At 38.7% G+C, this 24357-nt stretch overlaps 1 protein-coding gene across 5 annotated transcripts in view; it reads left to right on the top strand.

Moving 5' to 3' along the window:
* Positions 1-24357, top strand: part of ARHGAP26 (Rho GTPase activating protein 26) — a 437763-nt gene that overhangs the window by 258220 nt on the left and 155186 nt on the right. For all 5 annotated transcript variants that reach the window (XM_080803878.1, XM_080803877.1, XM_080803876.1 and 2 more), the window contains exons 15-17: positions 14943-15030; positions 16685-16743; positions 18256-18361. In XM_080803878.1, the coding sequence (XP_080660004.1) occupies positions 14943-15030; positions 16685-16743; positions 18256-18361 (253 nt within the window). The remainder of the gene's footprint in view (positions 1-14942; positions 15031-16684; positions 16744-18255; positions 18362-24357) is intronic.

Here is a 24357-nt window from a genome sequence, read left to right as displayed (position 1 = left end):
CTCTGCTTGCTTGAGTGTACATGCACTCTCTTTCTTTCCCTTTCTTTCTTTCTTTCTTTGTGAGGAAAGAAGGAAGGAAGAAAGGAAGGAAAAGAAAGAAAATCTTAAAAAAAAAAAAAAGAGCCAGTGCTTTGAGAACTTTTTCCTTCTATTGATTAGAATTCCTTAAGAAACCTTGCTAGAATATGTTTTAGTACATGCTGTGTAGCCTGGTGCTAGTGTCCTACCAAGAGCTACCCTAAATCCCCTTCCTCCTAAGAGTGGGGTTTCTTAATCTGTGAAGAGTGAAAAGTTCTCAGGAACACTTGCAGATTCCTGGAAATAGTCTCTTTCATGTGTGTGTTATTGTTTTTCCTGTCCCCTGAATGTTAAGATAAATTTTCCCAAATTTTAGCTCAACATTTTTTAACACAAATCATCTATATGCTGATTTGTTCAGTATGTCTGTTTTCTCTTCCTGTACATCTCTGTATTTATTTTTAGATAACTTTTTTTCTGATCAAAGGTTGTTGGGTGGTGATTATAGCAAATTTGGAGAAAGAAGGTAGAAAGAAGAAAATGAAAGTCTTGCAGACCATAGATAACCTTTATTCTTTATTGACCATTTTATCATACCGTTAAAATATATTCTGTAATATAAAATGTTTATAAAGGTGGAATCACGCTGTGTGTATATATTGCTTGTTAATAGTTTTTTTTTTTTTCCATGTAACACGACAGTCTATTTTCTGATCTCATTCAAGTTCTTCTAGAGTGTGATATTTTTTTTTTTTTTTTGGCCATGTATTGTGTAGATACAACTTTTTAATTAATCCCATATTCTTGGTTACATAAACTGATTGCAATTTCTCATCATTCTAGAAGGCACTCAGGCAAACGTTCCCATAGGGGATGCAGAGCTTAAAAGCGTGCGTTTTGGAGTTAGACAAGTTGCATTTCCACTGCTTATCCATTTGACTTTACACAAATTATTTAAACCTGTCTAGTCTTCTGTCTCATCATCTGTAATAATAACTCCTACTTCTGTAATAATGTGAGAATTAAATGAAAGATGCATGTGGGTTGCTGAGTCCGAAAGCCTTTACATGTTAGTAAATAAATGTTGGCTGTTGTCATTTTTAAGTTATATATTCATATTGAATGATTTCCGTAGGGTTTGCTTGAAGATGTTGAATCGCTGGCCCAAGGTATATACATGCTTTCAAGGCCCTTAACTGATCGCACAAATTTGCTGTCAGCAGTTTGTAGAGTGCCCTGTACCTCACAGCCTTGCCATACACTTTATTACTTTTTTTTTTGCATATAAATTACAAGTGTATTTTCAATGTATCTCTTTTTTATTTAACTTTGCATTTCTGTAGTTCTGAGTGAAGTTGGACATTCTCCCTGTGTTTCTTACTGATTTATATTTCTTCTCTCCTGAATTGCCTGATTTTGTGTTCTTAGCCTATTTTTGTATTGGTACATTCATCTTCTGATGGTAATAATCTTTTAGATGTGGAGACTATATCACCAGTATTTTTTTGCATTTTGTCATTTATCTTGAACTTTATTTGTGGTACTTTTGCTTTGTTTTACGAATATTTTAAATTTTTATAACGTCCAGTCTTTTATGAAATCAGTCCTTTTCCTAGATGAATTATGCTTTAAAAGGCCTTTTCCATCTAGGATTACAAAACCTTTTTCTTTTCTTTATATCTCATTAAGAATATATTTATGTGAAATGGAAACTAACTCTCCTTTTCCTTAAATACTTATCTGATGGATGAATAACCATATAATAAGAAAATTTCTCCCCTCTACTACTTTTTAATATTACTATATAGTCATTCTTTTTTACATTTTGGGGTCTCATGATGGACTTTTTACACATATTTTTCCAAAGGAAAATAAATTTTCTTTTTGCTTGTTATTCTGCAACTATTGATCTTCTAAAAAATTTTTTTCTTCATTTTTTACCTTTCTAGTTTTTCTCCTGATCCTTTGCATGTTAGCAAAAATTCTCAAATTTGTACCCCCATCCATGTCATTTATTTAAATTTCTATTGGTCTTCATATTTTTTTCTTGCTGTTTATAATGCAGCTTTTAACTTTGTAATTGGGCTTTCTGTGTCTTTGCTAACCTTCCTTATTTAGCTGTTTTCATCTATACCTCTCAGTCATGCTTATTATTTCAGTCTGTGTCTTTTTATTCTGATGCCTTATTTCACAGTGTCCATTAGTTTTCTGAATTTCATTTATAGTATAGGATAGGAGCTTTCTGAAATTTTATTAGAGTGCTTTGGTCTTCATATTTTATGCCAAGTGTTGCGTCAGATTTTTAATCAAACCTTGAACACAGAGAAGTTTATTAATCTTTGCCATTAAATTCACTGTAATAGGTTCTCCTTATTCTACTACTATTTTCCTGGAAGCTGTTTGAATCATGCTGTCACATGAATTGGTGGCCTAGTATATTTGAATCCATCCAACTTTATGGTATTTTAAGATCTTTCAGTATGGACCTATAAGCCTAAATAGATTTATCCTGATTCTGCTACTTGGTCATGGTTCTGGAAGAAGTGGAGTTTAGGTTTACTAGGTTGTAACTTTTTAAAATTATTTTTATTAACATATAATTTATTTAATTATTTAGTAACATATAATTTATTTATTTTATTAATATATAATGTATTGTTTGCCCCAGGGGTACAGGTCTGTGAATCATCAGGCTTACACATTTCACAGCACTCACCATAGCACATGCCCTCCCCAATGTCCATAACCCAACCACCCTATACCTACCCTCCCACTGCCCAGCAACCCTCAGTGTGTTTTGTGAGATTAAGAGTCTATTATGGTTTGTCTCCCTCCCAATCCCATCTTTTTCATTTTTTCCTTCCCTGCCCCCCAAAACCCCCAGCCCTGCCTCTCAAATTCCTCATATCAGAGAGATCATAGGATAATTGTCTTTCTCTGATTGACTTAATTCGCAAAGCATAATAATACCCTCTAGTTCCATCCATGTCATTGCAAATGGCAAGATTTCATTTCTCTTGATGGCTGCATAGTATGCATTGTATATACATATACCATATCTACTTTATCCATTCATCTGTTGATGGACTTCTAGGCTCTTTCCATAGTTTGGCTATTGTGGACATTGCTGCTATAAACATTCGGGTGTATGTGCCCCTTCACATCACTACATTTGTAACTTTAGGGTAAATACCCAGTAGTGCAATTGCTGGGTCATAGGGTAGTTCTGTTTTCAACTTTTTGAGGAACCTCCATGCTCTTTTCCAGAGTGGTTACACCGGCTTGCGTTCCCACCAACAGTGTAGGAGGGTTCCCCTTTCTCCACATCCTCGCCAGCATCTGTCATTTCCTGACTTGTCAATTTTAGCCATTCTGACTGGTGTGAGGTGGTATCTCATTGTGGTTTTGATTTGATTTTCCCTGATGCCGAGTGATGTGGAGCACTTTTTCATGTGTCTGTTGGCCATCTGGATGTCTTCTTTGCAGAAATGTCTGTTCATGTCCTCTGCCCATTTCTTGATTGGATTATTTGTTCTTTGGGTGTTGAGTTTGATAAGTTCTTTATAGATTTTGGATACTAGCCCTTTATCTGATATGTCATTTGCAAATATCTTCTCCCATTCTGTCAGTTGTCTTTTGGTTTTGTCGACTGTTTCCTTTGCTGTGCAAAAGCTTTTGATCTTGATGAAGTCCCAATAGTTCAGTTTTGCCCTTGCTTCCCTTGCTTTTGGCGATGTTCCTAGGAAGAAGTTGCTGAGGCTGAGGTCGAAGAGTTTGCTGCCTGTGTCCCTCTCAAAGTTTTTGGTGGATTTCCGTCTCACATTAAGGTCCTTCATCCATTTTGAGTCTGGTTTTGTGTATGGTGTAAGGAAGTGGTCCAGTTTCATTTTTGTGCATGTGGCTGTCCAATTTTCCCAACACCATTTGTTGAAGAGACTTTTTTCCATTGGACATTCTTTCCTGCTTTATGGAAGATTACTTGACCATAGAGTTGAGGGTATATTTCTGGGCTCTTTATTCTGTTCCATTGATCTGTGTGTCTGTTTTTGAGCCAGTACCATACTGTCTTGGTGATTACAGCTTTGTAGTATAGCTTAAAGTCTGGAATTTGATGCTGCCAAATTTGGTTTTCTTTTTTCAACATTCCTCTAGCTTTTCGGGGTCTTTTCTGGTTCCATATAAATTTTAGGATTATTTGTTCCATTTCCTTGAAAAAAATTGATGGGATTTTGCAAGGGATTGTGTTAAATGTATAGATTGCTTTAGATAGCATAGACATTTTCACAATATTTGTTCTTCCAATCCATGAGCATGGGACATTTTTCCATTTCTTTGTGTCTTCCTCAGTTTCTTTCATGAGTATTTTATAGTTTTCTGAGTACAGATTCTTTGCCTCTTTGGGTAGGTTTATTCCTAGGTATCTTATGGTTTTGGGTGAAATTGTAAATGGGATCGACTCCTTAATTTCTCTTTCTTCTGTCTTGCTGTTGGTGTATAGAAATGCAGCTGATTTCTGTGCATTGATTTTATATCCTGATACTTTACTGAGTTCCTGTATGAATTCTGGCAGTTTTGGAGTGGAGTCTTTTGGGTTTTCCACATAAAGTATCCTATCATCTCCGAAGAGTGAGAGTTTGATTCTTCTTTGCCGATTCAGATGCCTTTAATTTCTTTTTGTTGTCTGATTGCTGAGGCTAGAACTTCTAGTACTATGTTGAATAGCAGTGGTGACAGTGGACATCCCTGCCGTGTTCCTGACCTTAGGGGAAAATCTCTCAGTTTTTCCCCATTGAGAATGATTTTCACTGTGGGTTTTTCATTGATGGCTTCGATGATATTGAAGTATGTACCCTCTGTCCCTACGCTTTGAAGAGTTTTGATCAAGAAAGGATGCCGTACTTTGTCACATGCTTTTTCAGCATCTATTGAGGGTGTCATATGGTTCTTGTTCTTTCATGTATTAATGTATTGTATCACCTTGATTGATTGATTTGCAGATGTTGAACCAACCTTGCAGCCCAGGAATAAATCCCACTTGGTCATGGTGAATAACCCTTTTAATGTACCATTGGAGCCTATCAGCTAGTATTTTGGTGAGAATTTTTGCATCTGTGTTCATCAAGGATTTTGGTCTATAATTCTCCTTTTTGATGGGGTCTTTCTCTGGTTTGGGAATCAGGGTAATGCTGGATGTTTTCCTTCCATTTATGTTTTTTGGAACAGTTTCAGGAGAATAGGTATTAATTCTTCTTTCAATGTTTGTTAAATTCCCCTGGGAAGCCACCTGGCCCTCGGCTTGTGTTTGTTGGGAGATTTTGGGTGAGTGCCTCAATCTCCTTACTGGTTATGGGTGTGTTCAGATTTTCTATGTCTTTCTGGTTCAGTTTTGGTAGTTTATATGTCTCTAGGGATGCATCCATTTCTACCAGATTGTCAACTTTGGTGGTGTCTAGTTGCTTGTCATATATTCTTAAGTTTTTGTATTTCTTCGGTGTTGGTTGTGATCTCCCCTCTTTCATTCATGATTTTGTTAATTTGGGTCCTTTCTCTTTTCTTTTTGATAAGTCTGGCCAGGGGTTTATCAATCTTATTAATTCTTTCAAAGAACCAACTCCTAGTTTTGTTGATTTGTTCTACTGTTCTTTGGCTTCTATTTCATTGATTTCTGCTCTGATCTTTATTATTTCTCTCCTGCTGGGTTTAGGTTTTCTTTGCTGTTCTTTCTCCAGCTCCTTTAGGTGTAGGGTTAGGTTGTGCACTTGAGACCTTTCTTGTTGCTTGAGAAAGGCTTGTATCGCTATATATTTTCCTCTCCAGTCACCTTTGCTGTGTCCCATGGATTTTGAATAGTTGTGTTTTCATTTTCATTTGTTTCCATGAATTTTTTTCAGTTCTTCTTTAATTTTCTGGTTAACCCATTCATTCTTTAGTAGGCTGCTCTTTAGCCTCCATGTATTTGAGTCCTTTCCAACTTTTCCTCTTGTGGTTAAGTTCCAGTTTCAAAGCATTGTGGTCTGAAAATATGCAGGGAATAATCCCAGTGTTTTGGTACCTGTTGAGACCTGGTTTGTGACCCAGGATGTGATCCATTCTGGACAATGTTCCATGTGCACTAGAGAAGAATGTGTATTCTGTTGCTTTGGGGTGGTATGTTCTAAATATATCTGTGATGTCCATGTGGGCCAGTGTGTCTTTTAAAGCCTTTATTTCCTTGTTGATCTTTTGTTTAGGTGTCCATTTCAATGAGCGGGTTGTTAAAGTCACCTACTATTATTGTATTATTGTCGATGTGTTTCTTTGATTTGACCAGTTGATGAGCTGGTTTATATAATTTGCTGCTCCCGTGTTAGGGGCATAGATCTTTAAAATTATTAGATCTTCTTGTTGGACAGATCCTTTAAGTATGATATAGTGTCCTTCTTCACCTCTTATAACAGTCTTTGGCTTAAAATCTAATTTATCTGCTGTAAGGATTGCCTCCCCGGCTTTCTTTTGATGTCTATTAGCATGGTAAATTGTTTTCCACCCCCTCACTTTAAATCTGGAGGTGTCTTTGGGTCTATAATGAGTTTCTTGTAGACAGCATTATCAATGGATCTTGTTTTTTTATCCATTCTGATACCCTATGTCTTTTGATTGGGACATTTAGCCCGTTTACATTCAGGGTAACTATTGAAAGATATGAATTTAGCCCGTTGTATTGCCTGTAAGCTGACCGCTACTGTATATTGTCTCTGTTCCTTTCTGCTGCATGTTACTTTTAGGCTCTCTCTTTGCTTAGAGGACCCCTTTCAATATTTCCTGTAGGGCTGGTTTGATGTTTGCAAATTCTTTTAATTTTGTTTGTCCTGGAAGCTTTCTCTCTCTCCTTTCTATTTTATCTCTCCTACTATTTCCAGCTTAGCTGGATATAGTATTCTTGGCTGCATATTTTTCTCGTTTAGTGCTCTGAATATATCATGCCAGTCCTTTCTGGCCTGCCAGGTCTCTGTGAATAAGTCTGCTGTCAATCTAATATTTCGACCATTGTATGTTACAAACTTCTTGTTCCGAGGTGTTTTCAGGATTTTCTCTTTGTCACTAAGACTTGTAAGTTTTACTATTAGATGACAGGGTGTGTATCTATTTTTATTGATTTTGTGGGGCATTCTCTGTGCCTCCTGGTTTTTGATGCTTGTTCCCTTTGCCATATTAAGGAAATTTCCTATTATATTTTGCTCCAATATACCTTCTGCCCCTCTCTCTCTTTCTTCTTCTTCTGGGATCCCAATTATTCTAATATTGTTTCATCTTATGTTATCATTTATCTTTCAAATTCTCCCCTTGTTCTCCAGTAGTTGTTTGTCTCTACTTTGCTCGGCTCCTTTATTCTCCATCATTTGGTCTTCTAAATCACTAATTCTCTCTTATATCTCATTTACTCTAGCAGGAAGAACCTCCATTTTTTATTGTACCTCATTAGTGCCTTTTTCGATTTCAACTTGGTTAGATTTTAGTTCTTTTATTTCACCAGACAGGGATTCTCTAATACCTTCCATGCCTTTTTCAAGCCCAGCTAACAGCTTGATAATCATCATTCTGAACTCTAGTTCTGACACATTACCAATGTCCACATTGATTAGGTCCCTAGCCGTTGGTACTGCCTCTCGTTCTTTTTTTTGTGGTGAGTTTTTCCTGCCCTGTCATTTTATCCAGATAAGAATATATGAATGAGAGAGTAAAATACTAAAAGGGTGGCAAAGACCCCAGAAAAATATATGCTAACCAAATCAGAAAAGACCCAAAACTGGGGGGAGAGGAGAGGGGTAGAAATAAATAAATAAAAAATAAAAAAATATATATATATTAGACTGGTGAGTAGAACAGAGCCACCCACTTGATTTTGGGTGTATTCTGGTCTCATAGAAGAAACTATGTCCCAAAATTTTAAAGGAAGAAAAACATATATATGCAAAAATTAGGGTAAACATGTTGAAGGGATGGAATATGACTGTAAAGGTGAAAATTTAAAAAGATTCTAAAATAGGAATTGATATGATAAGTTGGTGGGACAAAGAAAAAATAGAGGAGAGAATGTCATCAGTCTGGAGCTAGTTTTAGGGTATATTTTGATCTGTTAGAAGAAATTACATCCCAAAATTTTAAAGAAAAAAAGAAACTATGTATACAAAAAATAAGGCTAAATACAATGAAATGATAACATATGACTATAACAATGAAACTTTTAAAAGATTTTTTTAGAAAAAGGTATTGATAAGATAGAAAATAGGAAAGTTAAAAAAAAGAGTGAGAAAAAAATAAAATTAAAAAAAAATTAACTCTGTAAGACTAAAGGATCATAGGAAAAAGCCATGAATTCTATGTGTTGCTCTTCCCTTGTTCTGGAGTTCTGCTGTTCTCCTTGATTGGTGATCTTGGTCTTGGCTCAATGTTCTTTCTGATTTCTAGAGGAGGGGCCTGTTGCAGTGATTCTCAAATGTCTTTGCCGGAGGCAGAATTGCACTGCCCTTGCCAAGGGCCAGTCTAAGTAATCTGCTCAGATTCTCTCTAGTAAGCTTTTGTTCCCTGAATGCTTTCCATAGAGCTCTGGAGGACAGGAATGGAAATGGCGGCCTCCCAATCTCTGGCACCGCAGGATCTGAGAGCTTGGGTCCCCATTCCTCAGTGTGCCCTCGGAGAAAAACAGTCAGTCCCTCCCATCTCCCTGATCTCCAGCCGCACTCTGGGTCACCGGCCCTGTGACCGAGCATTTCTATCTCTGGTGCAGGGCCCTGTTTGGAGTCTCCAAACCCAGCAGATTATTGCGGTGCAGTCATGTACCACTCCTTCCAGAGGAGGAAGGAGGGCATATCTCCGGATCTGCCACTTGTGGGGTCCCTGCTCAAAGAGCAGTGGTGTGACTGTGCCTTGCATCACAGTTTAAGCTAACCCTGAGCTGATAGCCTCACCTTGGTCCATTTCTGTAGCTGGCTTCCCTGCTTTGATACCTGGGAGCTCTGCCACACTCAGGCACCCCTGGTCTTTCAGTGACCCCCGAGGGTTCTGAGACCACACTGTCCCTGCAAGGGCTCCACCCCCGCTTAGCCTCTGGAACGACATCCCTCAGTGGAGCAGACTTCTAAAAGTTCCAATTTTGTGCTCCACTGCTCTGCCGCTTGCTGGGAGCCGGCCCCTCCCCTGTGGTCTATCTTCCTGTCGCTTTGGATTGGCTTCTCCACATGTCCTACCTTCCTGAAAGTGGTTGATTTTCTGTTCCTAGAATTGCTGCTCTTCTCTTCTATCTCCTGTTGAATTTGTAGGTGTTCAGAATCTGATTAGTTGATCTTTGATAAAGCTGTCACAGTAGTTCAGTGAGGGAAAGGACAGTAATTTTAATGAATGTACAATTGGACATCCATATGGGGAAAATTCCATCTTTATCTTAAACTATATCTAAAAATGATCTCGGGCTCCTGGGTGGCTCAGTGGATTAAGCCACTGCCTTCAGCTCAGGTCATGATCCCAGGGTCCTGGGATTGAGCCCCTCATGGGGCTCTCTGCTCAGCGGGGAGCCTGCTTCCTCCTCTTTCTCAGCTTGACTCTCTGCCTACTTGTGATCTCTCTCTCTCTGCCAAATAAATAAAATCTTTTAAAAAATAAAAAAAATAAAAATAATCTCAAAATGAATCATATTCCTAAACCTATGAGCTAAAACTATAAAACTTGTAGGAGAAAGTTTAGAAAATTTTGGTGACCTTTGTTTAGAAAAGATTTCTTAAATAGAAAACAAAAAGTAGGAAACAGAAAAGAAAAATCTGGTTAAAAAAAACTTTATCCAAATAAAAGTTTCTGCTCTTTAAAAGTTACTAAGAAAAAGAAATTGGGAGCTACAGATGAGAAACCTTTTGAAGATATGTATCTGGCAGATGAATTGTATCCCGAATTTATTAAAAATAACTCAAGTAATTCAGTAATAAGAATTCAGTAATAATAACACAACCAATTCAGTTTTAAAAATCGGTAGAAAATTTGAATAGTTTACCAGGGAAGATACACAGATGGACAAAAAGTACATGAAAAGATAAACAATGTCACTAGTCATTAGAAAAGGAAATTTAAAAAACAGTTATTCCTTCATGTTTCCTGGAACAGCTAAAATTTCAAAATTAGACGCCTGACCATATCATGTGTTGATGAAGATGTGAAGCACCTAGAGCTCTCAGGTTGCTGTGGGAAAGCAAAATGACCGAACTGTTTTGGAAAACAATTTAGCAATTTCTGATAAAGTTAAACATATTTACTATGTGACCTCTCCTACATATTTTTACCCAGTTCCACTCCTATGTAGTGACCCAAGATGTGAAACTTTAGTCCACATAAAAACCTGTATGTAAATATTTATACCAGCTTTATTCATAACAGTAAAAAATTAGAAAAAACCCAAATGTCCGTCACCTGATGAATGGATGAACAAATTGTGGGATATCCATAAAATTGTTTACTACCTGGTAATAAAAGGATCAAACTACTGGTACATGCAGCAACACGGGTGGATTTCAAAAGTATTATGCTTTGTGACAGTGGTTGCCAGGGGCTGGAGGTGGAAGGAGAGGATTGATTGTACAGGGGCACAGGAGGATTTTCATGGTGATGGAAAATTACCTTTATTCCGGTTGTGGGTGTTACTTGACTGTATACATTTGTCCAAAATCATGCAACTGTGTGCTTAAAAAAGGTGAGTATACTCCATAAACTTGACACATAGGAAAGGATTCTCAGCCTTCCTCCTCCTTTTTTTTTTTTTTTCCAAACAAGCAAATTAAAAATGGGTCTTTTTTCACCTCTAAGACTGGCCAAGATCAAAGTTCTGCATATTGTTCTAGGATCTGGGGAAACAGTCAATGGTACAGCCTCTGAGGGATAGTTGAGGAATAGCTTTCAAAATTAAAACCGCATGCTTGGGGCGCCTGGGTGGCTCAGTGGGTTGAGCCTCTGCCTTCGGCTCAGGTCATGATCTCAGGGTCCTGGGATCGAGCCTCACATCAGGCTCTCTGATCAGTGGAAAGCCTGCTTCTCCCTCTTTCTCTGCCTGCCTGTCTGCCTTCTTGTGATCTTTGTCAAATAAATAAATAAAATCTTAAAAAAAAATGCATGTACTTTTTGATTTCAATTTTACTTTGAGGGATTTTTTTTCTATAGGTAAAGCATGTACATGGAAACAGTAGTTTATATCATTGTTTATCATAACAAAACTCAGGGAATAAACTAATTTCCATTAACGGGAACATTATGATACAGTGAAGTACTTCTGTGAGGTAGATAAATTTGTGTGCTAATGTGGAACACTTTCTCAAGGTACTGTCAAATGAAAATAACAGTGCACAAAATGACATGTACAGTGTACATGTGTTTATGTTTTTAAAAAGTGGTATGTATTTATATGCTTTTATATGCTTGTATTTGTATGTGCTGTTAGAGATAGCATACACATACACAGAACTGTTATTTATAGTTGCCTCTAGCACAGGAAAGGTTTACCTTTTAATGTTTATCTACTTGTTTTGCTTGAATATTTTTTTGCCAGGTGCACATGTTATTTTCTCAGTTAAAGAGAAAAAAATTAATTTACATACAATTATAATGAATTCTTAGGAAATTTAGGAGTTCATAGATGGCTGGTCCTGATCATTTCCTCCAGAATGTCTCTCGTGTTTTCATCAGCAACACAGTACTGGCCTAGATGGATCTTTCTAGTCCATCTGATTGTTGAGATGTTTCTGAGACTATTCCCCTGGTAACCGCTGCTTCCAGTCTGTCTCCTATTTTTCCAGATTCCTGTGGGAGCAGATTCATGAAGAAATACATTCATTTTAGTTTACCCACAGGCTGCCTTTCTGTATGTTGGCCTGATCCTCTGGCTTAGGTTCATTTCACAGTGTAATGCAATGGTTAAGTGACTTGGTGGGGAGAAATGTACTGAGTTCAGAGGATAATTGTAATTATGCCTTTACGTCATGTTTGGATGCCACCAGGAAGCTTCTCTGAGTGAGAGGGAGCATTGGTAAGGGAGGTGTGGAAATTGGCAGCACTTTCTGAAAATGAGGTGGTTTGGGAGGCTGTATTCAATTTAGTTTGGATATTAAATGAATTAAAATGGACGTGCCCAAGTTCTAAACCTTGCCTCGTTGGTGCTATAAAAAGCCCTTTAGCTGGGCTGTAATCTGACTCTCCTCTCTGTAATGTTACACAATATTCCTATGGTTACAGAGCCCGAATAAATGGACGCTAATCATTAGTTTGCTAAATGTGGTCCGTGGAACAGTTCACAACTCCCAGACCTGCCAACTGCTGCTTGTTTAGTGTTGTGCTCACTCTTCTTGGGTGGAAGTTGGTTTGTTCCTCAGAAAAATGTACAGTAACAGTTGTCTTGCATCCAGGAACCATGCACTGTGGCAGCTTTCCATGTGTCTTGGGTTGGGGAGGGGAAAAGGTCATGCTAAGCAAAGTTTTTTGGTACATGCTCTTCCAGGAAGAAACCATTAAGGGAGTGAAAAATGACAAAGCAAGAAGAGAATTAAAGCGACAGGTTTTGGTCATTTGGAGAATCACCCTTGGGTTGGCTTTTCAGAAATTTGCTGTGATAGAGCTTTATGGAGTTTGCTATTCTGTGACCCTAGAAATAAAATCACACTCTTTATGTTGTTTATTGTTTGTTTCATGTGATAAGACAGATTTCATTAATGCTAGGGTCACCTGCAAACACATAGATGTGCTGTCTTTAGGAACTAAATGTATTGGGAGCTGGGGCCTTTTCTATTTCACCGAATACATGTGGGGGAGGGCACCTGGGTGGCACAGTTAGTTAAGCATCTGACTCTTGGTTTTAGCTCAGGTTGCCTGATCAACCCCCTCGTGGACTTTATGCCCAGGGCAGAGTCTACTTAAGTTTCTTTCTCCTTCTGCCCCTCCCCTAAAATAAATAAATAAATCTTTAAAAAAAATTAAATGTGGGGACCTGGGTGGCTCAGTGGGTTAAAGCCTCTGTCTTCAGCTCAGGCCATGATCCCGGGGTCCTGGGATCGAGCCCCTCATTGGGCTCTCTGCTCAGCTGGGAGCCTGCTTCCCACAACCCCCCCCCCCCCCGCCTACTTGTGATCTCTGTCTGTCAAATAAGTGAATAAAATCTTTTAAAAAAATTTAATGTATCAGGGAACATACTGAGAGCAGTGGGTATCAGCTGGATTTGTGCCCTTACCTGGGGATTAGAGCCTAACTCCTTAATCCACTCATGATTATTTGGACTCTTCCTACTAGAATGAAAGTGGGTTCTTTCCTAATAAATAGAAAATATATTGTGCCCACTTGTGACTCATTCTCCCCTTCCAGCTGAAAAGCTATCTTTCTGCAGGAAGAACCTCTTTTTTTTTTTTTTTTTTTTTTTGAGACTGTTGAGAAAGAGTCCAGTGGCTGTTTCTGTTTAACTGCTCTATTATTTAGTTCTCTTCTGATTGTAAAAAAAAAAAGAAAGAAAAAACAGAAAACCTGACCTTACCCAGCTTAAGGAAAAAGGGAATTTATAGGTTCATATGATAAAAAAGGAATGGCGAGATATGAGGGCTCAACCCATGTCATCAAGACCAGCTCTCTCTGCTTCTCTCATTTCTGGCTTTGTCTGTCAGACTTCACTCTTGGGCTCTAGGTGGTGGCATCTAGAGCAATTCAGAGAACCTTCCAGGTACAAACCCAAAAGGAAATAGCAGAGAGTCTCTCCTCTATCTCCTAGAAAGGTCCTGACATTCCACTGGCTTAGGTCTTGGGTTCTCCCTCAACCAGCCATGGGGCCAAAGAAATGCTATGCTTTGATTGGTCTGTCTGACTCTAATTTCCCACCCCTGGAAGCCTAGAGCCTTCCCCCAAACATGTGCAGTAGGCATGCAAATCACTAGTCTTGTGTGTGAGAAAGCTGGATTCTATCTTCACCGTACTGAAAGCCTTCACTTCCAACCACCTTGTCAGTGGTGAGATGGGGCTGTGTGTTGCCCAGGAAGACTAGCTCTAAGAGTGATCTCTTCCTTTATAATACATGTGCATTTTAAATACACATATTTGTTGACCAGTCCACACAAGAGGAGACTAAAGAAGAAATGATAAGGAGCCAGTGTAATTATGGTGGTCCCCATTGCAGTTCTTGGCTTAAGGCAATTTAAAAAAAAGACATATAAAAGTAATGGAATCGAATCATAGTTTAGAAAATATAAGAATAATAGTTCTCCCACTGTAACACAACCACTATATTAATTTTAGAATACTTCCTTTCAGCTTTTGTTCATACAATTTTTTCATAAACTTTCAAATCTTGGTTTGTTTTGGGTGTTTTTGCTTGACATTGCATGATAATCCAGGCATTTTCCCTACTGTTGCATAGTCAGCATTTTCATGTAAATGCAGTATAGTTTTCCATCAGGGAGCCATGTCAAAATAATCATTTGTCCTCGTTGGACATTTAAGTTATCTCCTTTTAAAATTTTTTCTGCTGTTACAGAGAATTAGCATGTATTGAATGTTCCTGGGGTATGTAACTTTGGTCTTGCTTTATCTTATTTTCTGAGGCTAGATTGTGAGAAATGGGATTACTGCTTCAAAGGGTATAAACAGTTTTATGTCTCTTGATACGTATTGCCAAATTGCTTTTCATAACGTTTGCATTTTATCTCTTCTGCCTCCAGCAGTTTCTGAGAGGATCCATTTCACTACATTTTTGCCAGCAATAGATACTTGGATTTTTAACCATATTCTTAACTGAACCAGAAAAAAAAAATAGGTGTTGTTTTGTTTTAATTTGGATTTCTTTGGTTAATAGGGAGACTGAATGGTTTTATATACCATGCTTGTTTTTTAGCTGTATTTTCTGCTCCTGTTTACACATTGCCTTTTCTTCTTTTTAGACCCCAAAACAGCTTCTGAAACAGAGACCGATATCTGTGCTGAATGGGAGATAAAGACAATCACTAGTGCTTTGAAGACCTACCTAAGGTAGGGACTTTCCATTTGCAGGGCAGAGTGCCAGCTTGCTATCATGCAATCAGGAAGAAAGCAGTTTTATTTCCAGCCTCCAGAAAGCTGTTGAGTGGGTGTTTGGATATAGAAACAGCTTATGTGTGGGTGCAATTAGCTCAGCTGGTCAAACCAATTGTAAGCCATCCATCCTTGATGGGTTGCCATTTGCGGGGATGCCATGAGTGATTCAAGAAGCTTTGCTCTTTATGAGAAGTTACTATGATAATTAGCCTTTAACAGAACCTAAAATATGGTATTTCCTGAAATCCCCAAATACTCTAGTCAGAAAACAAGGAACCCCGTATCTCAGTCTGTTGAAAATGCATAATTACATACATATCCTATGTGTTTTGATGGTTTTGTGCATTGCAATATAATCTATCTACAGATAGATAGACTCCTTAATAGATTGTCCTTATTAATGGAAGTCCTTTTTGACTCCTTCTGCTTATATAGGAAAATGTTATTTTATTGGAGAAGAGACTCTTTATCTCGTAATACTGTGCATGGTATGACTCCTATTTTCTGCCCCTCCCTTGGTTATTAAGGGAATGGGTGATTCTAGCTGCCCCCATATCAGTTTTATGAAGTGACTGAAACTTACCCTGAACTTGAAGGGTAGGTGAGGGTCCAGTTTCAGCTAAGAGGAGACTGGTGAACTGCATAAGCATTTGTTCAGGTTTTGTGAAGATTCACTTGGCTCAAAAACAAAGGAGGAAAAAGCCCCAGAAAAAAAATTGGTGATGCAGGTTTTATTGGCTATTGGGGAATTGATAGAAGGATCTTGAAGTCAAGAGTAAGATGTAATGCAAGTGATGATCAGGAGTTAAATTGGGAGTTCTGATGAGAATAAAATAGAACCTGAGCCGAGAATAATTTATAGTCTGTTGAGAAGGTTGTTATTTGGACTGTCAGAAAAAAGCTGAAGTTTACAGTTAAACACACTCTTTAAACATATTGATTAAACATTCATACCACATATACTAGCAGTGTAGTTTACACAAAGCCTAATCACAGAGGTTTGTATTTAGCACTTAATTTGTGCATGTTGATCTAATGATTAGCTAACAAACATTAAGTATAAAACATACTTTTAAAAAACTATGTAAAATTTTATTATGTCATGCTTAATGTTAGCGGTTCTAGCCCTTTTGGCATTCTGGAGCAACCCTCGGTAGTGAATTTGCCACAAAATCACAGAAGTCTCTCATAGTGTTTCCAGATGAGCTGATTTTAATAACAAGCTGCTGGGAAGACAAGAGTTTAAGCACAGGTAATTACAAATGTTTAGTTAGTTTCCTTTTTCTCAGACACATCTTAAAATGCTCTTGTCAATGGGTGAGTCACTGACAGAAAAGGAAATCTCTTGGCTTGTGCTAGACTTTCACATTAGCACTTTCCTAGTTGTAACTAGGAAACATAGTTGTATCCATTCCCTTAAAGAAGAAAGAGCATGAAAATGTCACAGGAAATCTCAAGACCCTTTCTAAAAGAGAAACTCAGTTGGGCTATTGAGTTGCTATTGTGTCCCTTGATCTTAGTCTGTATACAGTTGGGCAGTGTCTATGCTGCTATTTAGGGAGTCTGTTTGTTTTTATTAAACTGACTGCTGTATATCCTTTTATCCCAGAATGCTTCCAGGACCACTCATGATGTACCAGTTTCAAAGAAGTTTCATCAAAGCAGCAAGTAAGTTTTCTTTTTGCCAGTTTTAAGGGGGAAAGGAATACATTTTTCTATGTCAAAAAACAGTTAGTATCCCAAAATAAAAACTTTCTACCCTTTGTATTTTGTATGTAAATACCTACACATGTGCTCATGAGACAGACACAAAATAGAAACGAAACCAAACTGGGATTGTCAAGGGCCCTGCTACCACACTGAATTTACAATAGAGGAGAGAAACTTCAGAATGTGTTTTTGGGGTGGGGAGAGGAGAGGAAAGCAAGTTTGGCTTTCTAATTTTGATTATTGGAGTTCTAACTCCTTGGGTTTTTTCCCAGCCCTTGAGTAGCATTTTGCAGAATGAATCAGACTTCACACATTACCTAAATTGAGCATTGGAATTGTTTCCTTGAATATGACACCATTTATATAACTTCCCAGTCCCCTTTCCATCATGGCTTCCATTTACAGCTTATGATCATTCTTCAGCTACATCATCCAGGTCCCTTGTGTCATATTACTGGTATTAAAATACATAGGGATTAGGTGCAAGCTACCCTAAGTATACTGGAATCTGTCTGCTGGGGCAGGCCTCCTATAAGAGGTAGTAAGATTCTCTATCAGATTTAAATCTGGCATGAATCTCCACAGTGTTATTATGTCAATAGTCTCTGTGGTCTCCCTGCTTCCTTTAAGCCTTCAAAGTTTGTTTGTCCTGGTAACTACTACTGGCCCTATTTAGTAGTACCTAATGTTCTGTTGGCCTTATCTTCTCAGAGTTGTCTCCTTAAAAGAGGGAAGAGAAAGACTTGAGAGAAAGGTGGGAGTAAAGATCGTGTTTATGTGATTTCTTTCTCAGAGAAATTCCAAACCCATAGCAGCCATTCTCTAATTAAACCTCACATCAATCCTATAAATAGGTGTGGTGAGCACTGTCAGTTTATCTCCCAGAGAAATGAAGCCACTTACCCAAATTCAACCAAGCCATGGCAGGGTTTGATTGAAGTGACAGGTTGGCAGGAAGATTTACATGTTTCATCAGCCATTTCTTTCTTCCACTGGGCTGGTTGGGTGTCACACATGACTTGAGAGTGACTGGACATTGCCTTCGATTTGTTGGATGCTGTCTTGAGACATTGTTTTGATATTTGAGACCCTTGTGATGTTGTTCATGTACAATTTGTTCATCATTTGACAAGTGCATAAAGTTCCTTCCTTCCTTGAAATGAAGCCATCGTTCTAGGAAGCCAGCTGCTCCCAGGTTTCTGTCTGCTCTAAGTGTGCAGTTGACTGGCTCCATTTCTTCCCATCATCATTTTGGTTTGAATTCTTTAACAGTCATTTTTTAAAATGAATTGTTACAGAAAGCACCATTAAAAACACTTAGACCTAGCCATGAGTCCATAGAACAGGTTCTTAAACCTTTGAGAAATCCTTAGTCTGTTAGTGCCCAACCTTTGGTTTCCTTTGATTTTGTTTTGTAATCTGATTTGGCTGTGTCACTGATCAAATATTACATCCTTCCTTCCTTTGCAGAGCTGGAAAACCAGGAGTCTCGGGTCTCTGAAATCCACAGCCTTGTTCATCGGCTCCCAGAGAAAAATAGGCAGATGTTACAGCTGCTCATGAACCACTTGGCAAAGTAGGTTTAAGACTGAATGGTGCCCTCTTCTCACCCTTAGAAAGTTCATGTCTTAGTGCTAAAGCTGGTCTCTATTCTGCTCAGGTTTCCCCCTCCCACTGTTGCATCAGGAATGCTGAAGGGTTAGGAAAGATGTGTGAAATGTTAACTGCAGTGGGTAACAGCAGTAAATGCCACGAGGTCCTTACAGAGGAGGCTGGGGAAGCACCCAGGATACCAGGCCACCAGGCAGAGAGATCAGGGGGCTTTTGCTCTTGTGATGTCCTAGGGTAAACAGGAATATGTCGTCCATGATAACCAGGTCACAAAGCAGAGTTTTCAGGAGTTGTATGTTCTTGTGATGATAAGAGACAAATAGGAACATGTTGTGGGTTTACAGACCTGGGATTTGGAGTAAAGAGGCCTGGGTTCTAGAGTTGACTGTGTTCTTAAGCCACTTAATGAACCCTGGACAAGCAATGGACCCCTCAATTCCTTTGTTTCTTCATCAGTCAGGTATGGATAGTAGGCTCCTCTTTATTTATCTACAGTGTTAGTGCTTTTGAAAGTTACATGTGTTAAAGCCTAGGGAATAAATCAACTGTCTTTCACAAATGCCTGCATGCCCTCTGAGATAAAGCAAGGCATTCAGCATGGGGCCTGATTGCCCTGCTAAGAATATTTACTTTTGGGATGGTTTTGAGTTTTTGTTTATGAACTATTGGTGGACCCTTTTGGAAATGGCCTTCTTGACTTCCCTGCATGTGTGTATGTGACTGCATGTGTGTATATTCTAACCTTCCATTAACTTGGATGAATGTTCTTGGTTGGAGACTGGAGTATTTAAGAAAGACTACAACAGCTAACTTAAACCGTTAAGCCACACAGTCTACGGAACTGGTTGGTGTGTTGTGCATTTAGTCCTTACCCACACTTTTCTCCTGCCATTAAGTCATTTCTCTGGGATAAGTAGGTTGTCAGCTGAGAAAGATTATGATGGTTTGTTTTCCTGTTTCTACTAAGCACATTGATAGCGCCTTATGGAAAGAGAGTATATGTGTTCCCAAAAGATTTCCACAGATTTTAACTGTGAAGGAGCAAGAGTGTTTAGCATGTTGGTCAGAAGCAATTAGGCAGAATCAAGGATTTCTCTGTTATTGGTCAAATGTTTTTCTTGCCATGTGGTATCAGGACTGTATGTTCAGAAACAATTAAGCATAGCAGAGAACATGCAAGCTTACAAGGAGAATGCCCAAAAAATGTCAGAGTCCTGATGAAGTGCATTTAAAATAATGAGAACTGGGTTTAAAAAGTAACTCCAGATGCTCTCAGATGACATTTTGGTGCTTATTCCACACAACCCAGTCAGGCATTTATTCAATAGAAAAGCTGGTTTAGATCTTAGTTACAAAACTTTGCACACTTGAAGGGCCTTTACTGAAACAGAGGAAGTTCTGGTTATATACTCTGGCCAAGTATGTGTGGGGATGCTCATGGCTGCTCTATTAGGGGCCACTAGGCTTTGAGCCTCTAGGGAGCAGCTGGAGGAGAAGGTTTCAGAACCAGCTGAGAGCAGTGGGCTTTTCAAGTTGTGGAGTTGTGCTGAGAGCTTAACTGGACTGAGCATGACGGAAAGTAAATGGTGATCCAGCAGACTCACTACTGCATCTGCCCATTTTAAAGTGCCGTGAGGATTGTTAGGAATCTTAAAGGGGGGAAGAAAATGATTTTAAAAAACACCAAAAACTGTTAAGGTAGATCTTAAACACTTGAGCCTATTTTTCTCTTGGGTGATAGTTCACTTTCTCCCTCTTGTCCACCTCTGTGTTCCAAACCCCATTAAATTCAGACCATCTTTGTCCCTGATCTAACAAGAAGTACAACTGGAATATGCAGGTGACATCTATGACCTTGACTTTTGCCTTCTAACGAATTTAAACCAACTTTGTTGCTGGAGTTACTTATAGTATAGCATTTATGGAGCATTGTGTCTTGCCTTTGATTCACAATCACAATGATTTTCTTTGGTTCTATGAGGTTATGTGGCGTTTCTTTGTTCATTTAATCCTTAAGGAATGTACATAGAGGCTATAGAGTGAGTTGGTCAGAGCCAATATTATAACACACAGACTTAAGTTCTCCGTAGGCTCTGTTCTTGGTCTCAGAAGATAGGGATTAAAAGTATCTTTGTGGAGATGGGTATAAATGTGCATTGCTTAATCCAGTAAGGAGTATTTATTTAGTTTTTAAAAAAGTCTTTGGCACCCAGAGGAGTTCTAAGATTCCATTTAAATGCTATATTCTCATTTACAGCACTGTCCTATTTTAAAATTGACCAGGAAGTGATAGTTAACTTGGGATAAGGGGTTTGTCTGTTTGATTCCAGTTTTCTCAGTTTCAGACTTACCCTCTGATAAGCCTGAACTATTGTTTCTCTGGTCCACTTACTTAATGTTCAACTTCCTTCCTAAGTTTTGGTTTCAGTGCTGGATCTGCTGGAAAACCGGTGTTCACTGCTCTCATTACCTACCGTGTATACCCTGTGTATCTCTCAGTGGTTTGGTTCAAAGGATGGATACTTTGTGTTGTGCAATTTTTAAAGTGCTCTTCTGAAACACTTTCCAAAATTGATTTCTTTTAGCTGTGGAGAGAGTTAAGACATTTTATATTTAATTTCAAGTAGCAATGCACTCAGAGGGGAAAAAAGTCTTAGAGGAAAGGATAAAATCTCAAAGCCTCCAAGCAAATGCTTACCAGGGTGCATCCAAATCACAGAGTTCTTGGTTTGTTTCAGACCTCAGAGGGAACATAAAAATTACAGGCAACCGTGCACATATTTTTGTTGTTCCAGCTTAAGTCCACTATGATAATTAGATGTTTTCTATTTGGATTCTGGAATCTAGTATATAATCTGGAGTCATGTCCCTCAAAGCACAGTTCGACTCACCTGGTGTGTTTGTTTACAGTTGAATTGGGGGACGCCACCCCTGCTCTACTAAATTGGACTCTCCTTGGGAATCTGCATGTCTGGTTTATTTCTCAGGTAATTAAGAAGCAAACGGTCTTTTAAGAATCACTGGCCAAGAGAATGGGCCACATGCAGGGATTTTCTAGGAGAGAGAAATGGTATTGAGTGGAAAGGATTAGGATTTAAGAAGGTAATAGAAATAGCACAAAGAAGCTCAAAGCAATGAATTCAAAAAGGAGATTTCATAATCAAATTACTAAAAAATCCAGTTTTGATTTCCCATATCCTTACAGTTTGACATTACATTAAATTAAGTGTTCAGCAAATGGTTTTGTTTTAAAATCATGCATAAAACATTTTTAGTAGTAAAGAAAATGGTCCCTGGATAGCTCTGGGATCTTGTGGAAATTAATCCACCTCTCTGAACCTCGGTTTTCTGAGTTCCCTTCTAATCATGTAATTCTGTGTTTTCATCAGGTAGAAAGGAGTGGAGAAGAGAAAAAATTCCCAATATTTTAATTATAGAAAGAAATAAGAGTAGATGAAAAATAAAGACAAATTTCATGGTAGTTTCCTAATACCTACATATTATGATGACTCCAACTATGTTGCATATCCCCACACATACCACTCATAGTGGCTCATCATTTTATTACAGTGTTTATGCTGCACTGGAAGGATTTCAAAGGACTCTCCATACATCAGGAGTAGCTATTAAAAACACCTTTCACAGCTAATTTTCCCAAAATGCTTATTGAGAAATCAGTCCTCTCTTCTCTGTTTTGAAGCAAGTATTCCTTTGTTGCTAGGATGTTGTCAAAGAGGTAGAGCCCTTTTCTCGCTTCTGCAAAGAAGTATTCTATCATTTAGGATATTCTGGGCTGTAAGAAACAGAAAATCCAATTCAAAATGGCTTAAACAATAAAGGAATCTGTTTCTCATTACACAGAATCAGCCCAAAGGGTTGGTTAATTTCTTGGCTCACGAAGTACTCAGGTTATTTCTATGCTGTTGCTCACAGCCAGCATCACTGCGCTGGCTAGGTCAGGGTCATAAGATGTTGTGTTGCGTCTTTGCACATTTGTGGTTGTCCAGAGGCAGAAAAAGCATTATTTTTTTCTTCGCTTCTCTTTTTAAGAGCTATGATGATATTTTTCCCAGAAGTTCTCCAGACTTCCCATCACATATTACTGGTTTGAAACACTCTTCAACAAGGGGAATGGGGCCACCATGATTTTTTTATACCAAACAGAACTTCTCTGGGCCACTAGCAGGAAGCCTAGATATCAGTATAAAAGCAGAGCTCTGAGTAGGCAATGCCTAATGCCTAATGCAGATAGTCTTGATAAAATATGATTCAACAGAGAACATTAAATCTATTGAATGATCTTCACGTGGCATGCTAATACAATTAAGACAAATGGGACAGATAGACCAGTTTGGGAGAGAAGAAGAATACATCTGCAGTATGGGCACACATACACTAAAATTCTAAGATTTGGGAGGTGGAAGACAGGACAGAGAAATGAGGAGGGCAAAGTCAACTTTAGTCTCATTGCCACTTGCTGATTCCTATTATTTTCATTACTCCATCATCTGATGTTTATTTGGATGATCTGTTACTTGTCGTGGCTTTACAAAAATGACAAAATTCTGTATATTGCAGAAATCATAAAATGATTTAGGGCAAATGCTTGACATACAAGTGAGATCTTATCAAAATATGTAAACTTCATTGTCACAAGTTATTAAGGGTTGAGCATCTAGTGGATTGGCTGTTTTCCCCTTAGAATATGAGTACTTCCAGGAATTCCTGCCAGTTCAGAAGAATATATTCATATTTCCTTAATGATCCAGAAGGAGAGTGAATTGGGTTCATGTACAAATGCCTGTGGTTATAAAGAAAGTCATCGCTAGGCCTTAGCACCAAAGAGGATGGACTGTGATGGTTAACTAGCATTCTTTGAAGTTCTTAAGAAATGGTCAAAATAAAAGGAAGTGGGCATGGATACTTGGCATTAACATATATCTTATAGATATTCTAATATTCCTTCTTCTTCCATCCCAAATTTAAAGATTTGGTTTATTGACAAACTGTTGAACATGAGAAGAGCTAGTTATTTCCTTGCCCTCAAGACTAGTCCAAACAAAACAGCTGTGGAATTTTACAAAGCACGTTTAAAAGAAAATAGTGCTTTTGAGATGATGACTTTCTAAAATGGAAAGCTCCTATGAGCTTCTCTGGCAATCTTACCTCAGCCATACACCCTGGCTCCTAAACCTTCCCTCTCTCTAGGAACCCCTGGACACCCGCTGCTGCCAGTACAGCATTGCTTGGCTACTGGGCCACTGGTGGTGTGCCCTGATACCCCCATGGAGCCATGCTGACCACATTCTCCAGTCCCCATTTGGCTTCTACCTCATCGAATCCTACCCTGAACTGGTAGTTCTGGTGATTTTAACTCCTTTCTACCTCCTGAAGCTACCCCCGCCCCCATCCAAGCTAGCATCATCTCTTTCCCAGACTGCTTGCAAAGGCCGCCTCCCAACTCACTCTGGCTCTCTTCCAGTCCACAGAATGCATGCTCTGCAGCTGGGGAACTTGGAACATTGCAGATTTTAACATGTGATTCCTTTGCTTAAAAAAAATTCAAAGGAAACTTTCCCATTGCTCTGAAGATAAAACTCAGGGAACCACCTCCAACATCTTGTCTGGGCTGGGCACTCTTACACTTCACAGCCTCATCTTGTGTCCCCTCACGATCACCTCTGCATCCCTACTGCATGGCACACACAGACACTCACACATATTTGTCAGGTAGAAGCATGAAGAGTGTCTTGACAATGTCTCAAACATTCTCTTTCCAACTCCCTCTTTTTACCTTGTGCAATTCATTTTCCTCTGTTTAGAATGGTCCCTCCCCAATGTCTGCCTGCCAAAGTCTACCTCATTCTTTAGCCCCAGCTCAGATGTCGTTGACTACAAGAATCTTTTCTGCCTCAAGGGCCCTCTCGCTTTCCTCAGCTCCCGTAGGCTTTGTTTATTTCT

Source organism: Martes martes, assembly GCF_963455335.1.
Source record: "Martes martes genome assembly, chromosome: 5".
NCBI classification, from domain to species: Eukaryota; Metazoa; Chordata; class Mammalia; order Carnivora; family Mustelidae; genus Martes; species Martes martes.
This window is presented reverse-complemented; position numbering and strand designations above follow the sequence as displayed.